Source organism: Papio anubis, chromosome 2 (genome assembly GCF_008728515.1).
Source record: "Papio anubis isolate 15944 chromosome 2, Panubis1.0, whole genome shotgun sequence".
Taxonomy (NCBI): Eukaryota; Metazoa; Chordata; class Mammalia; order Primates; family Cercopithecidae; genus Papio; species Papio anubis.
In genome coordinates, this window is record NC_044977.1 from 41,772,814 (window position 1) to 41,797,680 (window position 24,867).

At 45.3% G+C, this 24,867-nt stretch overlaps 1 protein-coding gene across 4 annotated transcripts in view; it reads right to left on the reverse strand.

The window, feature by feature from the left end:
* The window catches only part of ILDR1 (immunoglobulin like domain containing receptor 1), a 67,480-nt gene that overhangs the window by 35,786 nt on the left and 6,827 nt on the right, over positions 1-24,867 (reverse strand). For 3 of the 4 annotated variants that reach the window (XR_004182066.1, XR_004182065.1, XM_003893998.5), the window contains exons 2-7: positions 15,775-15,945; positions 13,990-14,139; positions 10,204-10,323; positions 9,780-9,926; positions 2,659-2,790; positions 1,625-2,445 (exon numbers count right to left, since the gene is read on the reverse strand). Coding sequence is in view for 2 of the 4 variants with exons in the window: in XM_003893998.5 (XP_003894047.1) it covers positions 1,625-2,445; positions 2,659-2,790; positions 9,780-9,926; positions 10,204-10,323; positions 13,990-14,139; positions 15,775-15,945 (1,541 nt within the window). In the remaining 2 variants the exon portion in view is untranslated. Of the gene's footprint in view, positions 1-859; positions 2,446-2,658; positions 2,791-9,779; positions 9,927-10,203; positions 10,324-13,989; positions 14,140-15,774; positions 15,946-24,867 lie in introns of those variants that run through there. The other variant, XM_021934105.2, reaches the window with a different exon arrangement.

A 24,867-nucleotide genomic window follows, 5' to 3' on the forward strand; every position in this document is an offset into this window, starting at 1 on the left:
ACAAAACACACAGGGTGGTTGTGAGGATTAAGCAAGATGTTATATAAGATGTCTGTAACTCAGTACCGCTTAGTAAGGAGTAGCTATTTTCACTATTGTTGATCCTTATCACTCAAGGGACATGTGTGAGAAGATGATATAATTGCCATTGATTATTACAGAAATGCCTGCTGGTCTTTGCTACCTTCCTCACAAATCACTCTCACCAAGGTTCTGCTCTAGAAAGAGCAGCACTGTGGCTCTCCTAAGAGGCCTGCTCCTTTGCACACACCATGTGTGTGACTGAGTTTTTAAAAAACTCACAGCAAAACATGTACTTCCAAATGAGAGTTGTATCCTTCAAAACCTGTGAGAGACTACAGTTCTTCTTTTATAATATCTCTCTGCTCCGGGAACTTCTTTCAGAGCTACTGCATATACCTTTGACTATCTCAACAGAAGCAAAAGAGAAAAGGATTTTGGTCAAATAGAGAAAAGATCTTCATGGGTAGCCTGTAAGTTGGCTCTGAGGCAGTTTATTAATGTTTTTGAGCAATGGCAACATAGCTTTGCAAAGTGGCAACATTAAAGGAATGCTGTCATTTGGATGTATTAATTAATTTTTTTTTTTTTTTTTTTTTTTTTTGAGACAGAGTTTTGTTCTTGTCACCCAGGCTGGAGTGCAATGGCACGATCTCAGCTCACTGTAACCTCCTCTTCCCAGATTCAAGTAATTCTCCTGCCTCAGCCTCCCAAGTAGCTGGGATTACAGGCACCTGCCACCACACCCAGCTAATTTTTTTTTTTTATTTTTAGCAGAGACAGGGTTTCACCATGTTGGCCAGGCTGGTCTCGAACTCCTGACCTCAGGTGATCCACCTGCCTCGGCCTCCCAAACTGCTGGGATGACAGGCGTGAGCCACTGCGCCCAGCCCCAAATAATTTTTAAAGTCACTTCTTTAAAACAACACAAAAGATCTGCATCCAGAGGCCCTAAAGGCCTACGCCCTTCTGTGTTCCCCTTTTAACTATGTCTGGCACCCATTGGCATCTTGCCTATCCACAGAATCTTAATGTTTTGGCCTATATATGGAATATCAGGGTTTTAAAAATCGGTTTAATGGTCCCTTCCAGGGGATGTCTCAGAGGGTCCCAACCTCACATATACCAGGGCCTTGAATGCTGACTTAACAAGCGTCTTCTGTCAGGCCCAGTGTTCTAATTTGGGGTATGGAAATGGGTTGCTAACTAAAGAAAGCAAAGCAGCTGTGAAAGGAGGTGAGGCTGTAGCCACAACGACCTGCATTCAAGTCCTAGCTCATAGCTTGCAAGGTGCTTAATCATGCTGAGCCTTATTTTCTCCCGTGACCCCGCTTGGCTTGCCCCACAGGACTGTGATGACAGCCGAAGCGATGGTGAGAAGGCGCTTCACAGGCAGCAAACTCTCCCCTGCACTCTGCACGCGCTTGATTTCTTTAGCTTTAGCAAGAGGTAGTCCACCCAGCCCACAGTGTAATTTGGGCAAAACAGGGAGGAGGCACCCTCTGTGGCAGAATGAGAGGCAGCCTGTGTTGGCTGTGGTCATGCCTGGCTGGAGGGTCCTCTCTGCCCATGCCCGACCCTCAGCAGGATGCCCCAGGCTCACCGAGCGCTTCTCCACACTCCCTTTTTTCCTGCTATTCTTGCCTGGAGTGACATCCAGTGAGCGGTAGCTAGGTGGCTTCTCCTCGGGCCAGTGTGGGGAGTGCGAGCGGCGGCGATGGGCCCCCCAGCTCTGGGGCTGCCTCTCCTTGTCCTCTTCAGAGCTCCAGGAACTGAGGCCGGAGGGCAGGGGAGGAGAGTAGCTGCGGTGCCTGCGTCGTCTCCCGTGCCTCTGAGTGCTCTCCCGGGGGCTGAGCCTGTGGGGCCTCTCCTGACAGCGGCTCCTGAAAGGAGGGTGGCTCGGCCGCCAGCGTGCCTCACTGGACGAGGGGACATCGCTTAGGCTGTCCCTGTCTGACCAGTGTATGGGTGACCCATTCAGCCTAGAGCTACGGTGCCTTCCACTCCACGATGGGTCCAGTTCTCTTCTTTCCAATGCCCAAGACTTTGGCCCCCGGTCCTGGAGCTCCTGGTGGAAATCAGGGTAATGGTGCTGCCTTCTCCCGTCTCTCAGATCCCAGGGCCTGGAGTGAATTGGGGTGAGCCACTGCTGGTGCAGGGAGTCACTGGTCCTCCTTGAGGATGACAGGTCTCTGATCAGTGGGGGCAGGTGGATGATTCTGCGTTCCACGACCTCGGAGCCCAGGGAGGACAGCATGCTGCAGGGATGGCCAAATCTGCCTTTGAGGTCAGGGGGCAGAGGCTGCGCCAGGTTGAGGTTCCGCAGTTCTTTCTCCAAATACTCCAGGACACCATTGGTGATGGGAGGGTGATTGGTGGTCTGGGTCATTGGCATCTGAGGGAGGCTGGACCGCAGGGACAAATCTGAATGGAAACAAGGACATGACATATAGAACAAATGGCCCAAAACATACACCTCAGAATCAGGACATCAAAATGTGACATTGGTTAGCATGACTCCCTCCCATCCTCCATCATGAAGATGCCCGCCACATTGGTCATGGAGGCCTTGATGTAGCCCATGTTCCTGCCCTTGCCCTCTGCCCTCCCCTACCCCAAATCTCTGGAAGAGTTTACCTCGCTGCAGCAGCGGGTGCATTGGATAAGATGAAACCTGGGAGCTCCTGTCCGCCCCCCAGTACAGGGGTTTTTCCATCATCTGAGGACCTAGGGCCTGGGCCTGCTTCATGTAGCGGTGGCGGGCCAGGGCTGCAGGGGAAGAAGGAGAAATGCAGACCCTCAGCCAGGCAAGCCCCACACCTCCCACTTCACTTCTCTCCACCTAGGGGCCCTGCAAGAGGCTAGCTTCTCTTGTCCATTCTCACCTATCTTGCATGGGAGTAAGGGTTAAGGGGGTAGTAAATTAAATGTCCCCCTGGCGAGGAGCTGGAACTAAATTCTCTTCAAGACTGCAACTTCTGTATCCCAGGAAAGTATATTCTTAAAACTTGACTTCCTAGCCTCAAAATCATTTCATCGTCTTGCCCATTCCTAAGGTCACCCAAAATGCATAGGTAGATTCATGGATACTAGCATACAATGAATTACTGGGCCATAGACCAACAAAACTAGAAGCCAAAGGCCAGAAACAGAAGGTACAGATGCAAAGGACTTAGAGGAGGCTGGGAGTCAGGGCCTGGTGGCATCTGCTCGAAGAGTGAAAGAAAAAGGGAAGGGCATGATACTGAAGATAATGGGCAGAATTACTTGGCAATTATATGGAAGAGTGTTTCTAGCTGCCACGCCAACCCTGGATGGAAGAAAATTTGTGGGAAGAAGGCAAGGGTGTGCAAAAAGCTCAAGTAGATTCCAGTGGGTCCTTTCTACTCTTCTCCTCACCTTATTGAGATTGTCCCTAAGTAGGGGAATTTCTAAGGGGTGGGGTAGAGGCAGGGAAGGGGGATGAGAAATACTATTTCCTTTATGGCAAAGAAAATCATATAAAAAAGTAGTGCAAGGATCCATAGAAATGTCACTCCAGCCCCTTAGGTGGGGCTGGTCTGAGGCATACAACCCACAGTGAGTACTAATTAAAAACAAAAGCATTTCATTGTTTTTGTTCATGCTTTTCTATTTTGGGGTAGTTGTGGCTGAATGCCTCATGTTTCCTAAGTGCTCTGCCTATCCATGCGTGTTGGACGCGTACCTGTATGTTGAGGGCAGGAAGTGCCGGCCTCAGTGTGAACAAGGATAGGCCCCAGCCTGGCATTCTCAGTTCCTCCTTGCTTCCCTGGGCCCTGTGGCCACCCCTAAAACAGCAGGGCCCAGGCACAGAAGGGGGCAGAAAGCTGGCATCCTGAACACAGTCACATAGGGTGTAGGGTTTGCCAAGGCCAGCAGCAAAGGGGTCATCCAGTGGGCTGCCCAGTGATTCCAGTATGAAACTCCCAGCACAACAGGAAGTGGTTGTAAGAGAGTCCCCAGAAGTGTCCGGAGCGTCAACCCTCAGTGTGAGTCACAGCCTAGCCTGGAGGAAATCAGATGCAAACTTGCAGCTCCCCCAGCAGCTACACCTTCATGCCAATTGATAGCCTCGAGCCTCCCTGAAGACAGGTCCACAGGCTCAGAGCTGCCCTCTCCCTCTGCAGAGCTGCCGCTCCCCAGCTCCCTCTACTGGCCACCACCAACACACATACTGGAATGCCCAGCCTTATACATGTAATTTACCTTACATAAGCTAACTAGTTCTCTGAAAAATCTCTTCATCTGGGAATCCAATGAGGAAGTTGGGCTCAGAGAGATTACCTTCCCAGCCTAAGGTCCCACAGCTAGACTGGCAGAGCCAGGATGTGAACCTGTGGGATGCTCAAGCCTACGCTCTTTGTGTGCCATACCACCGAGTCCCCAGACTCCTTTATTTTCTGTGATGAAGCAAAAAACCTTCCCTGCAGGCACCTCCTCAATTTACCTCTCTCTAACTCAGCTACAGACCTTTCAAAGTCCACTCCAGACTAGTCTCTCCTTCCATGGCCTGGGGACATCTGATTCCAAGGAGAACAACCCTACCCACTGTACCCCTTTAATGGAATCCTCGCCTCTTCCAGATGGTCCTATTCCCATTTAGCCACTCCTTCTCCTGCTTCCTTCAATCAGGGAGAAAGGCAGAGTTGTGCTTCCTCTTTGCTCCTCAAATGATTTTTTTCACTAAAGGGACCCCCTCCACAAATAACTCTCTAACAACCCTTCCAGATCCTCCATGAGTGTTTCTGACATTTCCCCGAGTTTTTTCACACGGTCCAGAGATTAACTCACCTGCTTCCTTAGTTACTACAACCTTTTTTCCAGGGTCTCCCCCTTCCTTGTTGCACTAAAACTAATGAAATAGGATGGAAGACACAGTCTTTGAGTTTTTCTCTTGCCTGCCTTCCCCCACATCCCTGAAAACAGCCTCACGGGATGTCTAGGCTCTCAGGGGTATCTGTTGCTCACCTAATGGGGAATCAGATAGGCAATAAAAGTAAGAAACCTGGACAAGGCAACAAAGCTGCAAAAGACTCCCAATAAGTTATCTCTTAACCTCAGTGGAGTAAAGTCTGCCTTAGTCACCCTTAAAACTACAGCTTTCTGAGCCTCATTCCCAGGGACCCTCCTTCAGTTGGTCTAATGCAAGGCAAGAAAATTTGTATTTTCAACAAGCTCCCTGTTTCAACAATGTAGGAATCAACTTGGAATTGACTGCTGAGGACTCTCAACAACACTTTGTTCACCATCCCTTACCATCCTCCCTCCACTCTTACAGAACCCATTCTTGCCCTTCATTTATTTATTTATTTATTTATTTATTTATTTTTCTGAGACGGAGTCTTGCTCTGTCACCCAGGCTGGAGTGCAATGGCACCATCTCGGCTCACTGAAACCTTCGCCTCTAGGGTTCAAGTGATTCTTCTGTCTCAGCCTCCCAAGTAGCTGGGATTATAGGCGCCCGCCACCATGCTCCGCTAATTTTTGTATTTTTAGTAGAGATGGGGTTTCACCATGTTGGCCAGGCTGCTCTTGAACTCTTGACCTCAGGCGATCCACCTGCCTTGGCCTCCCAAAGTATTGGGATTACAGGCGTGAGCCACCATGCCCAGCCCTTGCCCTTCTTTTAACCTATGGTCATTCAGTCTATTTGCTTTCTCCAAAACTACCAGTCCTCCCTGATTTGACTGACCAGTCATTTCTGGGACATCCTCAGGTGCTTCCTAGAATCCCATGCCTCTTTGAACTCTCGTCATTTTAGCTTTAGGCAACCACCAGCAGATGCTTCTGGGTCCCAACCAGGCAACTGACCTCAAATAGCCCTCCTCCCAATAGGGCTTTCCTTCTTGACCTCTCAAACATGCATTCCCTTCTCTATAGCAACTTAAACATTCCCCACCTCTTAGGTCTTCCCCTGCCAGTGAACTTTCTGCTAATGACTTCATCTCTATTGAGGAAGAGGAACCAGCCCTGAACATGGAGCCAAGAAACCTAGGTTTAGTCCAGGGCCCACTGCTAACAGGCTGTAACACAGTAATTGTGGAAAAACCTCCCTCGATTTCACTTCCTTCAGCTGTGAGGTGGAAGGAGATGGGGCAGGAGACATCAGAGATTCTCACCGTGGCTGTGGCATACTGCAGGGCATGCCTGGAGGTTCTGCAGTAAGGAGGGCCAGTAACTGCTCTAGGGATGAAAGGCGTTTCTCCAGTTTTCACAGAAAAAGTACGTTTCCATTTCAAAAACGTCTATCTTTAGGTCCTACTGAGGGCTGTTTACCACTACTAGGTGAACTATCAAGGGTTACTAAAATTTGGTCGTATTTTCATTTTTCTCCTCTCTAATCCTTTTTTAACTCTCACTAGAAAGTGGGAGCAGGTTGGGGAGGTGGGATGTGATCAAAGAAGTTCAAGAATCACTGACATGTTTCTTGAAGCTTCCTTCTGCATCTAGAATTTTGATTTGCTGAAATTGAGTCGGAAGATGTGAGCTCCCTCAGCTTCCTCCCTTACATCTTAATCATCCTCCACATTTTAATGACTTCCTTTCTGTCTTCAGAGGCTAGGCTGCTTCCCTTTCCCTTCCACTCTCTAAGGCCAGTTCTTTCCTTGTAGGGCTGAGGCCACTCCTACCAGCTTCATCACTCATCAGTGACCACCTCACTTCTTAATGCTTCACTTTACTCACTTGATATTAACCTTGGTTCGTTGCTTATAAACATGTTTAGGATCACCTTATTCTCCAAACACCAACAATAACCCCTTACTCCTCTAACCAAAGAGCTTTCTTTAATAACTCATGCCCTTCTATGCAATTCTTCTTGTCAACAAACTTCTCAGGACAGTCTGCTCCAGTGACTCACTTTGAAAGTGACATCATCGGCCCAAGTTCAGGGATCTTTGTGGTCTGCAGTTCTTGATTTTACTAGTTTTTAAAAATGAACCTAATCCCTCAGGAGAAACAACTCTCCCCCAGAACCTCCATTTATTAGTTTACTAATAACGGATGCACTTATCATCTGTGTTAGCTTTGTCCCCAGTCTTGCCTGCTTTTAGTGCCCCACAAACCTAGGGAGTCTAAGCAGCCATCTTGGGCAGGTTTTTCTTATCTCATCCTGCATTGACTCCAGTGACAGTGACCTCTCCACGGCCTCCTCCCTAAGGTCCCTGAAAGGTAGGGAGCCCTGCAGTCCAATGTTGCATCCTCCGTAACTTTTCCCCTCCTATGGTGTCTTAGCCAATCCCACAGTGATCCACCTACAGAGACTGCGGCAGTCTCTGCTATAGGAATGCAGACTTTCACAAGTCAGATGAACATGGATTCGACTCTGCAAAGCCACTGCTATTTCCTAGCTGTGGGGCTTTTCTGACCTTTGGTCTCCTGTCTGTTAAATAGGGATGACATCTGCCTTCTAGGGTGGTTGTGAGGATTCAGTGAGGAAATGTATGCAAGGGGACTACATGTCAGACATCCAATAGAAGTTAGTTCTCTTTTCCTGTAAGACAGCAACTTTGGAGCATAGTCCCGAAACCAGACTCAGGCCACCGACTTTCTTCACATTGTAGATCAGATTTTGTTTCTATCTTAATAGGTCATTCATTATTTTTCCCTAAAAACATTTCCTTTCAAATGGATCAAACTGATAAAAGTGTTATCTCTGGGTACTCAGATGAGTCATTACATTTTCCTGAATTTCTCAAATTTCCTACAATATAGTACTTTATTTAGATCATTAGGAAGAGGAAATGTTATTGAAAACAAAAGCCAAAAAAAAAAAAAAATTAAAAACCTTCTATTTAACGCAGTTGGCACTATTCCATCTATTTGACCAAGAAAATATCTTTATAGAATAATTTTGTATTATTTTGCCTTTACCATGTATTCTGTAGCCAACATTTTTTATGGCATAATTCTGTTACAGTTCTGTTTTAAAGGATCAGACATTAGTCCAAAGGAAGATTACATTGAAAGCAAGATCATCTGCTCCCTCTTCCCTTGCCCTAACTCAAGGATTCTCAAAGTGTGGCCCCTCTACCAGCAGCAGCACATCACCTGGGAACTTTTGAGATAAGAAATACAAATAAAGTTCTAAGCCCCCAAATGACTAACAGACCCCTTCTTGGCCAAGGGGACCCCAGAGAAACCTTGGAAGCTAAGTTCATGGCCATGACAGGATGGGAGGTCAGACTCGTCTCATTATATCCCCACCCACAGTGACCAGCCCTTTCAAAAGACTCCACGTGGATAAGGTCAATTACTAGCTTATCTTCCCAGGTACAGAACAAAGACAAGATAAAGTCTAATTCCTCTTTTCCCCTTTTCTAATATTCACTTTATCTTATGTAAAATATAGATTTGCTGGGCACTAACTAAAGTTTCATGAGTGTATAATCATTTGTTTCATTGCTGCCCCCCACTTCTTAAGGAAAAATATAAATACTAAACCTCCTGGGAACCTCGTTGGAAAAAAAAAAAAAAAAAAACAGTCACAGATGCATCTGTGACTTATATTTTTTCCCTGGGTATGCCCTCAAGCTAGCTCAATAAACCTCAATGATCTGAGACTTAGGCCTCAGTCACTCATTTTGATTGCTAGAGAAATAAAAATTCTCAGGTCCTACCCTGGACCAATTGAGTCAGAAAACCTGGAGGTGGCAGCCAAAAATTAAGTTAAGGAGGAAAATAAAAAAAGAAACAGAAATCATCCCTACCTCCTGATCTCTAGGGAGGGGAGAGTGGCTGAAGGTTGAGTTGATCACCGATAGCCAATGACTTAATCAATCATGCCTATGTAATGAAGTCATAAAAACCCAAAAGGACTGGGTTGGGGGAGCTTCCTGGTTGCTAAAGATGGAGGTACTGGGAGGGTGGCACACCTGGAGAGGACATGGAAGCCCCGCCCCGCTCCCACATACCTTGCTCTATACATCTCTTCATCTGGCTGTTCACTTGTATTCTTTTAAATATTCTTTGTAATAAGTGGGTAAACATAAGTAAAGTGTTTCCTTAAATTCTGTGAGCTGCTCTAGCAAATTAACTGAACTGGAGGAAAGGGTCGTGGTAACTGCCAATTTATAGCCATTTCCTCAGAAGCACAGGTGACAACCTACTAGTTGTAACTGCAGTTGGCGTCTGAAGTAGGGGGTGGTCTTGTGGGACTAAGACTTCCACCTGTGGGGTCTGGTGCAATTTCCAGGTAAATAGCATCAGAATTGAGTTAAATTATAGGACATTCAGTTGGTGTCTGCTGAAGAATTCCTTTTTGTGTGGGGAAAACACACACACACTTGGTGTCCGAAGTATTGAATGGCATGTGAGAATAGGAAAAAACAGTTTTGTTTTCCTTTACAAGTGGTCTTCTCTCTTACTGGCTTATTTAAACCACTCGCTCCAGCCCACCTTATGTCCAAATGAGGTCAGTGCTAGGAATGAAGATTGAAGCACAGGCACATCAGGGCTGCTGAGGAAATGCCATCAGTAGGCAGAGCTATCTGAGAGATGCTTTAGGCAGCCTGAGAGTGGACAAGCAAATGTCCTCATTTCAGCCACCTTCCATGTGGCTCCCTAGCCTCCCTAAGCATCATTTTCAGGGCTGAGGCTAATGTCCTCTGACCCTGTGATGGGAGAACGACATGGAGGACAGAACCTGGAAGAACCTTTGACCTGGCACTTGAAGCTGATCTGCTTCAAGTCCTGGTCCCTAATCCACTCCATTCCACTGCTTGTCTGTCCCCTCTCACCTTCCTCAGGACAGCAGCAGCGGGCGGGACAGCAGGGACAGCGGATGTAGCAGCAGCAATACTGAGGACAGCACTGGCACCAGCACACTCCAATCAGCAGCAGGAGGAGGAGGGCTCCCAGGATGATGAAGATCACGGTCAGCCAGTCTGCAGGGGAGAAGCCAAGAAGGGGCTGAACTAACCATTCAGGGGGAATACTTCCAGCTCTGATGTCCTAGAGGTCTCATAAACAGAGCTCTTGACCTACAGGTTAAAGTTCAGCAATATGTCGGCAAAAAATTAAAAGTTTAGCTTTGATAAGGGAACTTCAGAGGTTGATAATCCAATGACAAGAACTTAGGCTTGTTTATTTCTGTTTTTTTCCTGTGAGTAAAAGTGTTACGGCAGTGAGGTAGACTGAATAGAAAGCTCCAGCAGCACTTACGCAGGACGATGAGCTTTACTTCCTTATCGGGGTCTCCTGATGTGTCCCCTGGAGCCTCAATGGTGCAGTAATACACTCCGTGGTCCCACCACATCACTTCATTAATCACAAGATCTGCTCCTACACAGTAAGGAGGGAGAAAGTGCCAGTGTCAGAGGAGAGAGCACTGGTGTCTAACCTGTGACAGCCTCAAGACCTGGGCAGCATGGCGAGACCTTGTATTTACAAAAAATAATAATAATAAATTATCCAGGCATGGTGGCATGTACCTATAGTCCCAGCTTCTCTGGAGACCAAAGGGGGAGGATTGCTTGAGCCCAGGAAGTTGAAGCTGCAGTGAGCTATGAATGTGCTAATACACTCCAGCCTGAGCAACACAGTGAGACCCTATCTCAAAAAAAAGTTAAACATAAAATACTGTTTAAGTTGCCAGTATATGGGGCTTTTACTTCCTCACAATCAGACCTAATCCCAACTGGTACAGTGGAAATGATTATTTAGCTGCATTTCAGATGAGGAAAATCAAGACTCAAAGGAACTGGACTAATAACATACAGACAATGCTCATCAGAGGTAGGTTCAAACCCACATCTCTCTAGTACTCGTACCCACCAAGCTTTCCTGTCTTCTCTAAATTGGGTAGAAAAACTCCAGATTCTAGGTCCCTTGTCAGCCTAAAATGAGCAGTTATCTCTGGATCCTGAAGGACAGGTATGAGATGAACTTGAATAAAGATAAAATGCCAGTATTTTAAGAGTAAATGTAACTCAAGAAGAGTTTCAGTTCTTGTGGGCACGCAGTGTTGTATACCTACATTAGGATAGATGAAAGGTTTATATATATATATATTTGCTGTACATTCATTTTTGTTTTTTTAAATTTTAAGGTCAGGGATGTATGTGCAGGTTTGTTACACAGGTAAATGTGAGCCATGGTGGTTTGCTGCACAGATCATCCCATCACCTAGGTATTAAGCCCAGCATCCAACAGCTGTTCTTCCTGATGCTCTCCCTCCTACACCCCCGAACCCTCCAACAGGCCGCAGTGTGTATCGTTCCCCCCATGTGTCCAGGCATTCTCATCATCCAGCTTCCACTTATAGGATCATCAGGGTGGACAGACAACCTACAGAACGGGGGAAAATTTTTGCAATCTATCCATCTGACAAATGTCTAATATCCAGCATCTACAAGGAACTTAAAATGAATGGTTAATATTTATGTTCAAGTTTAGCAAAGTCAATAAATATTCACTAAAGCCCTTTTGTGGGTCCAGCACTATATCAGGCACTGAGAAGATATAAAGAGAAACAAAACCCTTTTCTGTCCTGAAAGGGTTTAAAATCCAGTCAAAGGCATCAGGGCAGCCTCTGTGTGAAGTGCACTGGCAGTTCCAGTTCCCCCACCCACAGTAAGCACCAGCGCCACGGAACCTTAGCGTTACAGACTTGCTCCTGCTAAGTTGGTTGTAATATCTGCAATTCTTTATTATCTGTTTGTCAAGAAATGTTTATTGAGGAAATGAAACAAAAATGCAAGGTCACGCATCAGTGGACCTAACTTTAGGACTTCTGTTTCCTTCTCTTTCTACGTCAATACCTACAATTTTTTCCTACCCACTATTTTCCAAACCCACTACCTTTCCCAGAAATAAGCTTACCCTAGACTTGGAAAAATGGTGAAAGTGCTTTTAAAAAATTCCCCTCGGGGCATGATGTGTATTGTAAATCTGCTCTAATTTTTATTGGAGACATAAAGAGTATTTGAGGGATGTCAGAGTAAGAAGGGTGTTCAAATATGTTAATGTTTTAAAGGATCTAAGGACTGATTTGACAGGGTCATCTCAAATGATGCAAGCATAGGCAACAAAGTGTCAGAACACAAGGACTCCAGAAGTCCCAACAAGCCTGGAGACAGAAATAAAAACACAGGGGAATACTAACGTATTCCTGTGGGAGTAAGAACGAAGCAAGGTTTGAGCCAAAGGTGGCTGGGAATGGAAGTAGTGGAAGGTATTTACCTTCATGTTTTTAGAAAAAAAAATAAGAGCAGGGACTAGCTACTATGGGGATTTCCATCCTTCAGAAACTGTACAAGTAATTTACTAATTAAAGAGGCTTGAAACTTTGAGGTCAGAGAAGAACAAATTCTGCTGGCTTTGGAAAAGGCAGAACCACCTTGGATCTTTAGAGATGCCCCTGGAGACTAGAAAAGAAGGACAGATGTACCCTAAAGCTGAGGGCTGGCTTGGGGAAATCAGAGGCCGAATTTAAAAAAAAAAAAAAAAGGTCAGACTTAAGTGTTACAGACAAAACTGAAAGCAATTATTAAACTGGTTCCCGTTAAGTGACCTCCCTTTAAACAGTCAGAATATTCACTGATTCCTTGATATTGTAGCTATGGCCACCATGAGTGGCCCACTGGGTGTATTCTTCCCTTTTTCCCCTTTTAACAAACAAATATTTATTTAACACAGCACATAAAGCCCATTGAAATAGGCTCTGAATTCTGTGCTGATCTATGGCAGCGACTGTGGATTACACAATAGAAATATGAGGAGCTAAGCCATTTATCCAAAAGTATACGGAGTGATAACTAATGCTTACTGCCCACTTCCTGTTTGCTAAATGCTTTATACATATTACCTTACTCCCCACAAATCTCTATGATCTAGGTACTATGGCAAGTCCCATTTTATAGAAATTGAGGCTGAAAAATTGTAGATACTTGCCCAGGTTCACATACCCTGTAAATGCAGAATTGGGATGCACACTTGCACCTGACTCCAGGGCTCTCACCACTACTCCCTGCCCAGGGCACAGAGAATAGACAGGCTTTGGACACAGCTCTCACGTATCATGCTAGATATTCACTTTGGAGTAGGGAGGAAGACACCACGATGCCCATTGTTCAGATGAAGAAACAGAAGCCAAAGAAAATAACTGATCAGGTCGGGTGCGGTGGCTCATGCCTATAATCCCAGCACTTTGGGAGGCTGAGGCAGGCGGATCATGAGGTCAGGAGATCGAGACCATCCTGGCTAACATAGTGAAACCCTGTCTCTACTAAAAATACAAAAAAATTAGCCGGGTGTAGCGGCAGGCACCTGTAGTCCCAGCTGTTGGGGAGGCTGAGGCAGCAGAATGGCATGAACCCGGGAGGCGGAGCTTGCAGTGAGCCGAGATCGCACCACTGCACTCCAGCCTGGGTGACATAGCAAGACTCTGTCTCAAAAAAAAAAAGATAATAACTGATTACTGGTCACTGAGCTAATGAGAGGAAGCACTAGGACTCTCACGGGGGCATTTTAGTCCAAGCCCAGTGTTCTTTCCTCTATCAGTGGAGGACAGTGGTCTCAAGGTGGTCATCTGCTCAGAGCCCCCTATTTCCTTCCATATGAACAACAGGAATAGCCAGAGGGAAACTCAGTGACCTGGGGTTTCAGTAGGCCCCGAGAGCAATTTGTGGAATGAATCAAAGAAATCTGATCCACATCTTAGCCCTGAATCTCAGGAAAGCAAAGGAAACCACTCACCCCTAGACTTTTAGCCAAAGCTATAGATAGCAACAGAACAACCTCTGGTCCAGAGACTAACTTCCAGGGAAGTAACTTCAGCTGGTGCAGCACATTCTATGAAGCTGGCACTTTCCTCAAACAATGACAGCGACCAAGTAGACCAACAGGCAGCAGAAAGAAATGGGAAATCCCATGCTGACTCAGCCTGCCGGGCCTGGTGTCTGCACCTCCCCCCACCCCCAGTTCCCCTGACACCTCCCCCGCACTCACGGTTCTGGATGGTGATCTTGCGCTGCCGGTAATCTACCCCCAGCACAGGCTCATTCTGCCCCCGCCGCTGCGCCACGATGCGAACTTCCCGCTGGTTGTCGTTGCAGTCGTTGGATGGGTCCTGGCCCAGGGATAAAGCTGCCTGGTATGCTGAGGAGAGAGGGCACACTAGAGTCACACAGCTATAGGGGTTTCCCACAACGAAGGTTCCTTTCCTGCTCCAGGTGTGAGACACAGTGAAGTGTCTCAATTTTTCCCAAGACTATGCATCCCTTGGGACTCTTGTTAATCATGAAGATCCTGATTCTGCAGGTCTAGAGTGGTATCTGAGATTCTCATTTCTAATATGCTCCCTGGTGATATCAGGCACCACACTTTGAGCAGCCAGACTCCTGACCCCCTAACAGGCCATGATTTCATGCCGGCTGTATCCCCCACCTCCTATTCCAACTTCCTTTGTCTCATTTTCAAAGTCACCCCAGCCTCCCTCTGCTCCCATGGAATTCATCTACCTGCCCTTAAAACATAAAGTCGCATGCCTGTAGTCCCAGCTACTCAAAAGGCTGAGGCAGAAGAGTCACTTGAACCTCGGAGGCAGAGGTTGCGATGAGCTGAGATCACACCATTGCACTCCAGCCTGGGCAACGAGAGTGAAACTCCATCTCAAAGAGATATATATATATATATATAATCTGAGAGCTGTTAAATCTGCCCCTGGCAAATGCCTGCTTCCCTAGCCTCTCCTCCCTGGCCATTTAACCCAGGCATTTTAAGAGTAACCCCCAGGAAACAACGTCTCAATTTAGAGAGGAGTCTTTGGGGACAATGGCAGGATCAGTGGGTGGCTCAGACAGCTCTTGAGGTTCTGCTCACATCATATTGTGAGACATTAGCTCGAGAGCTCACAAAGTAAAAGTTAGGGTCCTCGCAGAAGGACTTGAAGCACCATGTCACCACCACGTCCTGGAGCTGGGCAGAAGTGGTGTAGTCATTAGTAAAGACTAATGCCTCCCTCTCCCTTTGCTTCTTCTCGGGAGGCTCACTTCTTCCTATGAACAGGGTGTCTACTTCTATTCTCAAAATCTCCAAACAATTAATTGTCTTGGTGCTGACAGTGGGGTGTTCTGGGTTCCTTTGTTCTTTGAGAGAAGGCAGAAATGGGCAACTAGGAAAGAGCTCTGATCCAGACAGCACAACCCACATGCCTGGGGGCAGTTGTTACTGAAAGGCAGGACTGGCCAACCCTAAGGGGGAGTTGTGTAGCACTAAGAGACTTCCCACAGTTAAAGGGCTGCCTGTGGGGCACTGGAGGGCTTAGTCAGCAGAGGAATGACCATCTCCCCAAAGGCGGACTGAGGAAGGGAATATAGCAAGAAGCAAGAGGCTCCTAGTCATTTGTGCTGAGTGTAGACTCTTCTTGCCGGCATTGTAAGGTGGTGGGGGTGACGGGAGGCGGGCCTGCATCATCAGCTCAGCACACTGGCATGGAACCAGGAATGAACAGGGAGGCAGGACTTTTGCCTAATGTCTGAGTTTCTTTAAATGTTTTTGAGAACAAAGCAGGACAAAAATTGTAAAATAAACTAGTATGTGACCTTGAATACATTATTTCATCTACCTGGACTCCGTTTGTTTATCTATAAACAGAGGAACTGCATTAGGTGATCTTTGTGGCTTCTCCTCACTACCAAGATTTGTAATCCTAACTAATCCCTCAGCCCTAACCACAGTATGTCACAGAGGTGTCTGGGCCCCACACAGGGCCAAGGGGGTAAGGATACTCACACGCTGAGTAGTAGTCAAAGATAGGGTCCTTGCAGAAGGACTTGAAGCGCCATGTCACCACCACGTCCTGGAGCTGGGCAGAGGTGGTGTAGTCACATTTGAGGACGACAGAGGCAAACAGGGTGACATAGCGTTCTGTGTGCTGGACCGTCACAAGCAAGGACAGGCACCCTAAAGCCAAGAGCAGGAGACAATGCTGAAGGTGACCTACATCTGCTCACGGGTAAGAAAAACAATGCGAATGAGTAAAATATACTGCCTGCCGTCCTGCCTTACGCTGGCTAGGAGCTCACAGACAGAGTCTGGGCTCTTACTCACCTGGGCAGGCAATGGCTGGGGTGGGGTGGAGAACGCACTCAGCCACCTCAGAGGGGCATAGGAAGAAAGGAGTGAGGAAAACTCCCAGGAATTTACGGTGCATTAACAGTGATGACATATCCAACAATATAAGAATTGTATCAAAATAAAGCCACATTTGCACTGAAGTGACACTGCTAATATATTTTTTTTCCCTCACATCACGTCTCTTCTTAAAATGGTTTCCCATTTCCTAAGGATAAAGTTCAAGCTCCCTAACCAGGCCTACGAAGCCCGTTAGCTCAGCCTACTGCCCTTCTCGTCTGCCCTATGTCCCTTCACGTCTCATCTCTCACTCGAGGGGTCAGCCATTCTGAACTCGCTTCAGTCTTTCCCATGCTAAGACCATTCTCTTCTCCAGGTGCAGCTCTCTCATCCTGGAACAGTCTTCCACATCACCTGCCACTGCTCCACTCTCTTCCCTGGGCTAATTAAGATTCGTGCCTTGGGTCCTCAGCTGAACAGGGATTCTACTTCTGTCTACCCCGTAGACAGGGTTCTGTGTCTGGAACCGTACCTCCTCCAGCAGCCCTCCTGTCTGCAAGTCTGGGAGAGGGACCTTCCTCTGTTTTTTCTAAGTGCCTCATCCTACCCTTAGGCAGCACTTTTCATGCTTCTTGTTGATGGCCTGCTCACTGTGGGCTCAGAGAAAAATGCAGTTGGCCTTCTCTAAGTCATTGCTCAAATACCAGCACCCAGTACTGTGCCTGTCACCTACTTGGCACCCAACAAATGTTTGTTGAATAAATGATGGAATAAATGACTAAGAATATATTAACCAGTGGAAATTTGGCAGTACAGGCAGTCAGCATAAACACAGAGCAAATAAAACAGTCAGATTGTGACAAACTGCATCAAGAAAGACTTGAGGAAATTAAGAGGAGATTTTTCCTTTTAAAAAATGTCCTCTCCCTACCCTCCAAACCTACAGGCATACTTAAAGCTCCAGGTGTGCCTTGATGAAGGATTGGGTAGCACCAAAATGTCAGGTGGGCCTTTGGCACAGTCAGGGGTCCAGACATAACCAGCACCTTGGAACATTCCTATGTTAGTTTGGTTTCTAGGCCAAGTTATAAAGGGATTCTCTTGTGGGAGGTTTAGTGTGGAGCAGTAGTACTCAAACTCGAGTATGCATCACCAGAGGGCTTGTGACAGCCCAGATCACTGAGCCCTATGCTAGGAGTTTCCAGTTCCGTAGGACTTGGCTGAGGCCCAGAGACACAAATTTTTTTCTTTTCTTTTTTTTTTTTGAGATGGAGTCTCACCCTGTCACCCAGGCTGGAGTGCAATAGCACAATCTCGGCTCACTGCAACCTCCACCTCTCAGATTCAAAGGATTCTCCTGCCTCCGCCTCCCAAGTAGCTGGGATCACAGGTGCCTACCACCATGCCTGGCTAATTTTGGTATTTTTAGTAGATGCAGGGTTTCACCGTGTTGGCCAGGCTAGGCTCAAACTCTTGACCTCAAATGATCCACCCACCTCAGCCTTCCAAAGTGCTGGGAATACAGGCGTGAGCCACTGCACCTGGCTTCTTTTTTTCATTCTTTTTTTTTTTTTTTTTTTTGAGATACAGTCTTCCTCTGTTGCCCAGACTGGAGTACAGTGGCACAATCATGGCTCACTGCAACCTTGACCTCCTGGGTTCAAGTGATCCTCCGGTCTCAGCCTCCCAAGTAGCTGAGACTACAGGCATGCACAACTATGCCTGACTAACTTTTTAAATTTTTAGTAGAGATGAAGTCTTGCTATGCTGCCCAGGATGGTCTTGAACTCCTAACCTCAAGCAATCCTCCAGCCTCAGCCTCCCAAAGTCTGGGGTTATAGGCGTGAGCCACTGCACCCAGCAATGGATGTAAATTTCTAACTAATTTCCAGGAGATACTGATGCTACTGCTCTGAGGGCCATACTCTGAGAACCATTGGTGTAGACTTGATTTAAAACACACACACACACACACACACACACACACACACACACACACACGCTTTAGATTCAGATACAGCTGTGTTGAAATCAAACTTTAGTACTTACTTGAATTTTGGACAAGTTATTAATGCTCTCTGAGCTGGTTTCTCAGCCCTGAATGGAGATGATGATAGTGCTAGCCTCATCAGGTCCTTGCAAGAATGAGATAATCCACTGTCCTTGGCATGAAGCCTTGCACATACACTGCCACATTAGTGTTAGTATGTGGGTCTCTTCCCCTTTTCCCTTTATTATGAGGGCCAGAGAGAAAGAGGTTGGAGTTGGGGTTTTCTCCAAAAGAGTTTTCAAGTGGAGCCACCTTCATTTTGACCAAGGTACTCCCACAAACAAAACAAATGTAGTCATTATCTTACGGAGCAGCTAGGTGGGCCTGTCTTGAAGGCTAGAGTCACAGGATTCTTGGGTCCTGCCTGACCTACTGGTCACAGCCCTTATAAGACTTTCCTCTTAAACTTCCGATAGGCACCTGCCTCTGGGTTCCTCACATCCATAGACAAGACAGCAGAATGCTGTTCAGGACAGGCACTCACAGAAATGACCTGATGACAGACAGCAGAATGATGTTCAGGACAGGCACTCACAGAAATGACCTGACAACCTGTCTCCAGGACTGGGCTGTGATGCAGATGCCCCAAGGCAGTTGTGCTGGATAGAGGCTCTGCAGCAATGCAGGCGAGAGCTGTGGGCAGGAAGCCTTCATGAAAGGAAAAGATTTAACATAGGCTCCAAGAAGCAGGTAGGACTAAGATTATGCATGAGAAGCAGGAAGAAGGCAGAGAAACTCATTGTTTCTGTAAGCAAGAAAGGAGGGAACAAAGAGCCTTATTAGGAAGGGGCAGTTACTTGGGCAACCTGGGGGAAACCAATCTAGCTGTGTCTCCAGCTTTATGGAAGACAGAGAAGATAAATAACGTGGGGCAAGTGGTGGTGAGTGGGAGATGGAGCAACGGAGTGAAGTCTAAATCACAATCCAGTGTCAATTTCTTGTCCATGGATCATCACTGAAGTCTTTTCTGAAGAACAGTAATAGGGTGAAAGTGGTGTTTTTAGGAAGATAGATGACTTCCCCACTCAACTGTAAATGAAAAAAATAACATTTTTAAAATAAACCTTGAGTATTTTTGGGAAAAACAGCTGCTGTCTCCATAAGCTGTAGATTCCCAGAAATCAGGTCAATCAGAATGGAAGGGCCAGTGATCAGCATCTCAAGCCTAACATGGATTCTTAATCTAATTTTTGGTTCTTGTTCTTTCTCTCTGACTACCCCTTTGTGTTTTTTTGTTTGTTTTCTTCCAGAACTGACCTGAAATAGACCTTGGAGATCTCACCAACCACAGTTTTATCTGAACAGTAGAAACAGCCACAGATAAGATTTTCTCAGTGAATAGGTTGCCATTGTCAACACTGACTTATTTTGTTCCATAACACACGTACCAATGAGAAGGGAGAGGAAAACACTGATTTTTGGTCTAAATAAAATCTTAGGTTCAACAGTATATCTTCAAATATATTCTTTTACATACTAAATGTGATACCTGGGAGAAGATTAGCTATGCTCACTTCCTGTACAACAAATCTGAGGCTTAGAAATTTAAGTGACTTGTCTGTGGTCATTCGTTTTCTAAGGGGGTCAGAGTCAACATTCTGTCCCTGAGCAGTGCTCTTGCCTCGCAGGTTGGCTATTCTTTAAATAAAAGATAATTGGTATTCACAAGTTTGCAAATAATTTGAGCTGGGGCCAGGCTATGTGAGTAATAATTAAAATATAACTGGTGCAGTCACTCTGACACAGTGAAATAAAGAACTTGTAGGCTCTTTATTTGGCTGAATGTAATTTGATATAAATAGCAATTTATTCAACACTCCAGTCAACATCACTTGTATAGAGGTAGAGCATTTGGGAGCAGGGAGGCCAGGTTTGCTGGGTCAGAAAAGGGAGTTTGGTTAGAGTCAGAAATTGCTGTGGGGTAGCTTTGAAGATTGCAGAATCTGACACCCTCGAGGACGGGAAATGGGGAGAAAGGTGATCACTCAGCTCCCCTTCCATGAATGCTCTTATTGTGGACAAACCACAGTTGGGGTGACACAACTCACCTTTACCAACGTCAGCACTGACTTAGCTGCTTGGGTTTTCTTTTATCTTCTCTTCTATTTCATCCCTGTGTGAATGTCAAGCTTTGAAATCTGCCAGGTTCAGCAAGTTCTGGCCATCTTGAGGTCATTCACACTCCCTCCAAGGGTCTGCCAGCCCCACAGCATCCTGCGCAGACCTCACACCTCCACCCCCTGCCCTGTCTCTCTCTCTCTGTCTCTCTCTCTCTCTCTCACACACACACACACACACACACACACACACACACACGAAGAGTCCCAGGAGAAGAATTACTGAACAACCCAGCAAACTCTTCTCCCATCTTCTCAGTTGTTGCTTCTGGCCCTTAGCATCTATTATGCACCGGGTGATATACATTCTTAGTCTCTAATTCTCACAAACCCCCTCAGCTGGGCAACAGCCCTGCTCATATAGGTGGGCAGAAGTTCAGAGTATAAGCCACACCCCCACATGCCCAATATCACATACCTAAAAAGTGTCAGCGTCAGGATTTGAGCTTGGGCCTTGCTAACACCAAATCCCAATTTTTCCCAAGCAGGCAAGCTTGATCTTCCAAAGTAGAAGTCAGGCGCCAGGCTCTTAAAAAGCAGTCGGATTTTTCAGATTGGGAAGGAAAGAGGCAGTAGCAGGACAGTCCATCTAAAAGGCAAAAATCTCCCCACTTTCTTTTCCTATATCCTCTAACTTCTCTGTAAACCTAACCACACTGGGCATGCACAGAACTAAGCAGGTGGAGTTTTCAAGAAAGGACCCAAAGCAGCAGAATCAGGCTGAAAATGTGAACAGGATCAAAAAGAGAAATGCCCTGATTATAGTCATCCTGGTTGCAACTTTGCTCTTTCAGGCTTACTACAAGTTTTCAAATTCTTAATTTTTTTTCTATTCTTAAATTTCCTTTATCCTGCGGCATTTTCTCCTCCCCAGTTCATTGACTCCTAATTTCTTAGCTGCCTCTATCATTTTCTCTTAAAAACGTTAATTCTAGAGCCTGACTCCCTGAGTTCAGATTCTGTCTCCAATCCCTAACAGCTGAATGGTAATGTGATATAAACAGCAGTTTATTAAACATTCTAGTCAACATTAGTTGCTGGGGGTCAGAAAAGGCAATTTGGTTAGAGTCAGAAGTTGATCTACCAAGTTATTTCCAAACTATTGTTTTCCTTTGTATGCAAACCTGAGATGACAGTAATACCTGCCTCATAGGGTTGTGGTGAGCATAAAAAATGTCCCCCATTTAGCAAAGAGTCTGGCACATAGTAGACATTCAATAAACCTAAGCCATCATTTGTATCATTTGTACTTATCTTGACTAGTTCAGGAGTTCCAGATCCACTGAGACCAGCATGTAAAAGCATTTGAAAAAATGATACAAATGTAAACTATCATGATTGTCTTCTCTTTGCCAAATGAGTTGGTGCCTCAAAAGCTTCAAAAGTTTCATAGCTTTGTACCCTGGTGGACATATTCACAACTTGCCCCGTTCTGTGAAAGAAGGGAAGGAGACCTGTCACGTGGGTTGAAAGGAAACTTCAAATGAAGTATCAGAGCTCACGGGAAGGAGAGAAGGGGAAGGGGATTCTCTGATTCCCGCCATCAGGTACTTTCCAAGGCCAGGCTGCTGTGCTGAGTGGGGACTACCATCCTACACTAAAACAGAAGGAAACATACCAACGAGGGCAGAGTATCTTTACAACTAAATGTCATCTGTTCCTAAATATATGCACATCTTTGCACATTTTTTATTCCTCATTTCCTGTGTAGTATTAGACTGGGCAAGAAGTTGTTTTAGTTTCTAGAAGATACTCACACAGTATAGGAATATAGGTATATATTTTTAAATATTTTTAAAATTAAAAACTGTTTTGAAGGACTAGATGGCACTTCCCCTCCTTTCCCATGAACGGGCCTGTTTGGAAGGGATGGTAGGCAGGAGGGTAAACGCAGGTCTTTGCCAGCAAGGGGCAGTGGCCTGGGACTGACACAAATTGATTCCTGAGTGTGTTTCAGGTATACAAGCACACTGACTCCATGTGGCAGGTTAACAAAATGCACACAGGTTCAATACTATCAGAGTTTATGTCTGAGCAGGCTATCTCACCAAGCATATTTACCATCAGTCCTTGTTACATTTCCTCAGATAACAGTGCAAATATGAGAGGAATCAAGGAGAAGAGGGACTAGCTATGAACAAGAAGGAGCAAGACAAGAAGTGACTGGCTATGGACAAGAAGAGACAAAGACAAGAAGGAGTGGTCACGAACAAGAAGGAAAGGATAGGGAGAGCTGAGAGAGAAGGAGACCAGGAAAGCAGATGGGCGGGGAGAGGAATGATGTCTAGGTACTGTGTGTTTACCCAAGGTCTGGCATGCAACACTCACCAAGGCAGCCTCCCCTGAGAAGGAAAGTGTTGTGTGCTGAGCACTTACTATGTTGTTTGACACGGTATTGGGTGTTTTATTATACATTATCTCATTTAACCTTTGCAAGAAACTGATGAGATAAGCTGTACTTTATCTCAATTTCATTGATGAGGAAAATTCTGAGAGATTAAGTAATCTGCTTAAGGCCACACAGCTAGAAAGTAGCAAAGCTGGATTTAAGCTTAGACCTCCACCTCGCTACCATGTCTTCTGGATAAGTTTTCTAAATGGTTGAGATATAACCCTTTGAGGAATATTCACACACTTAAGGGACATTCACAAATTTATTTTAATCATTTTGTACCAAAGCCCTTCTTTTCTTTTCTGTTCATTAATACAAAATAAATAAGTGAGAAAATTCAAACAGTGGAGGGGGTATCAAGTAAAACGTTCCTCCTTGCTCACCATGAATTCCACTTTCCAGAGATACTGCTATTGACAATTTGGTCTACATCCTTTCACATCTTTTCCTATATTTTTTTTTTAAAAAGTAATCATATTATGTACATTGACTTGTGACTTTTTCTTCAAACTAATGATATATTGTATACCATACACAAAATATATATATATATATATATATATATATACTAACTGCATGTACATTTTACTCCATCATTGAGCCACTTTTATTTACACATTTTCCAAATTATGGACATTTAGGTTGTTTCTGACTTTTCAGTATTATAAGCAATGCTGACATGAATTACTGAAATGAATATGTTTATATAAGTATGTCTTCACATGTGTTCTTTTATTCTAGTAGAATATATTTCTCAAAGTGAGCTAAAGGGAATAAGCCTTTTCTATTCGAATAGACACTTCAGGAAAGAAATGCATATTCCCATAAATAGCAAGTGATAGTCCCATGTTTCACCACAACCTATTCAAAAGGGGAAAATATCAATCTTTAAAATTTTTTTTGATAAACTACTAAGTGAAATAAATAGCCACTCAGGTGGTTTGAACTTAACATCTCTTTGGTTACCAGGGGGAGAGGCCAAGACCTGGTTAAGGGCAGATGCTTGGGGTTTCCAAAGTCATTCACCCAGGTTAGTGACTCATGTCTCCACACACTAATCTCAGAGCGCATGCAAATTTAGGCATGACCAGAACACACACATTCATTCATTTATTGAGTATCCACTCTGAGCCAACATTAGTAGCAAATAAGAGATACAGACCCCTGCACTCTTGGAACTTGTGCTCCTGGTAGGAGAGTCAATGATAAACAAGTAAACACATAGACAAAGTAGTTCCTGTCATGGATGAGTTTTATAGCATTGATCAGAAACTATGAGAGCACTGAATATTACATCTTACTCCTGTACAATAAGGGACTAAAACAGACACATGTATCCAAATGCTCCTGATAGTCCTTCCTGGTTGTTTCAAATTCTAAATCAAGCCCAAAATCTAAATCATCATCCTTCCATACAAACTTGGGCCTCTCCCATATTTCCCATCTCAGTGAATGGAAAAGACCAAAAACTAGGAAGGAATCATCCTGGTGTCTTTTCCTCCTTTGCTCTTCATATACAGTCTGATATGGTTTGGCTGGTGTCCCCACCCAAATCTCATCTTGAATTGTAGTTTCCATAATCCCTATCTGTTGTGGGAGGGACCAGGTGGAGACAATTGAATCTTAGGGTGGTTTCCCCCATTCTGTTTTCATGATAGTGAGTTCTCACAAGATCCAGTGGTTTTATAAGGAGCTTCCCTCTTCACTGGGCAGTCATCTCTCCTGCCACCATGTGAAGAAGGACATGTTTGCTTCCCCTTCTGCCATGATTATAAGTTTCCTGAGACCTTCCCAGCCCTGCAGAACTGTAAGTGAATTAAACCTCTTTCCTTTATAAATTATGCAATCTCAGGCAGTTCTTTATAGCAGCATGAGAACGGACTAATACACAGTCTATCATCAGACTGGGCTTATTCATCTCCGAAATATTTTCAGAATCTCTCTCTCTCTCCAATTTCACCACTATCCTAGCACAAGCTACTATCATGTCCAGCCTCCATATCACCTGTGCTTACCTAGTACTGTACTCATGCATGCACTGGTTCCCCCTGCCAGGTGGAGTCCACATTGCTGTTAGTCTCCCAATTCCTCCTCCTTAAAAACCTCTAACAGCTGTCTATTGTTGTTAAGATAAACACAAAACCTCCTACCATGACCCATGCAGCCATGCACATCTGGTCCTACTGACTCCT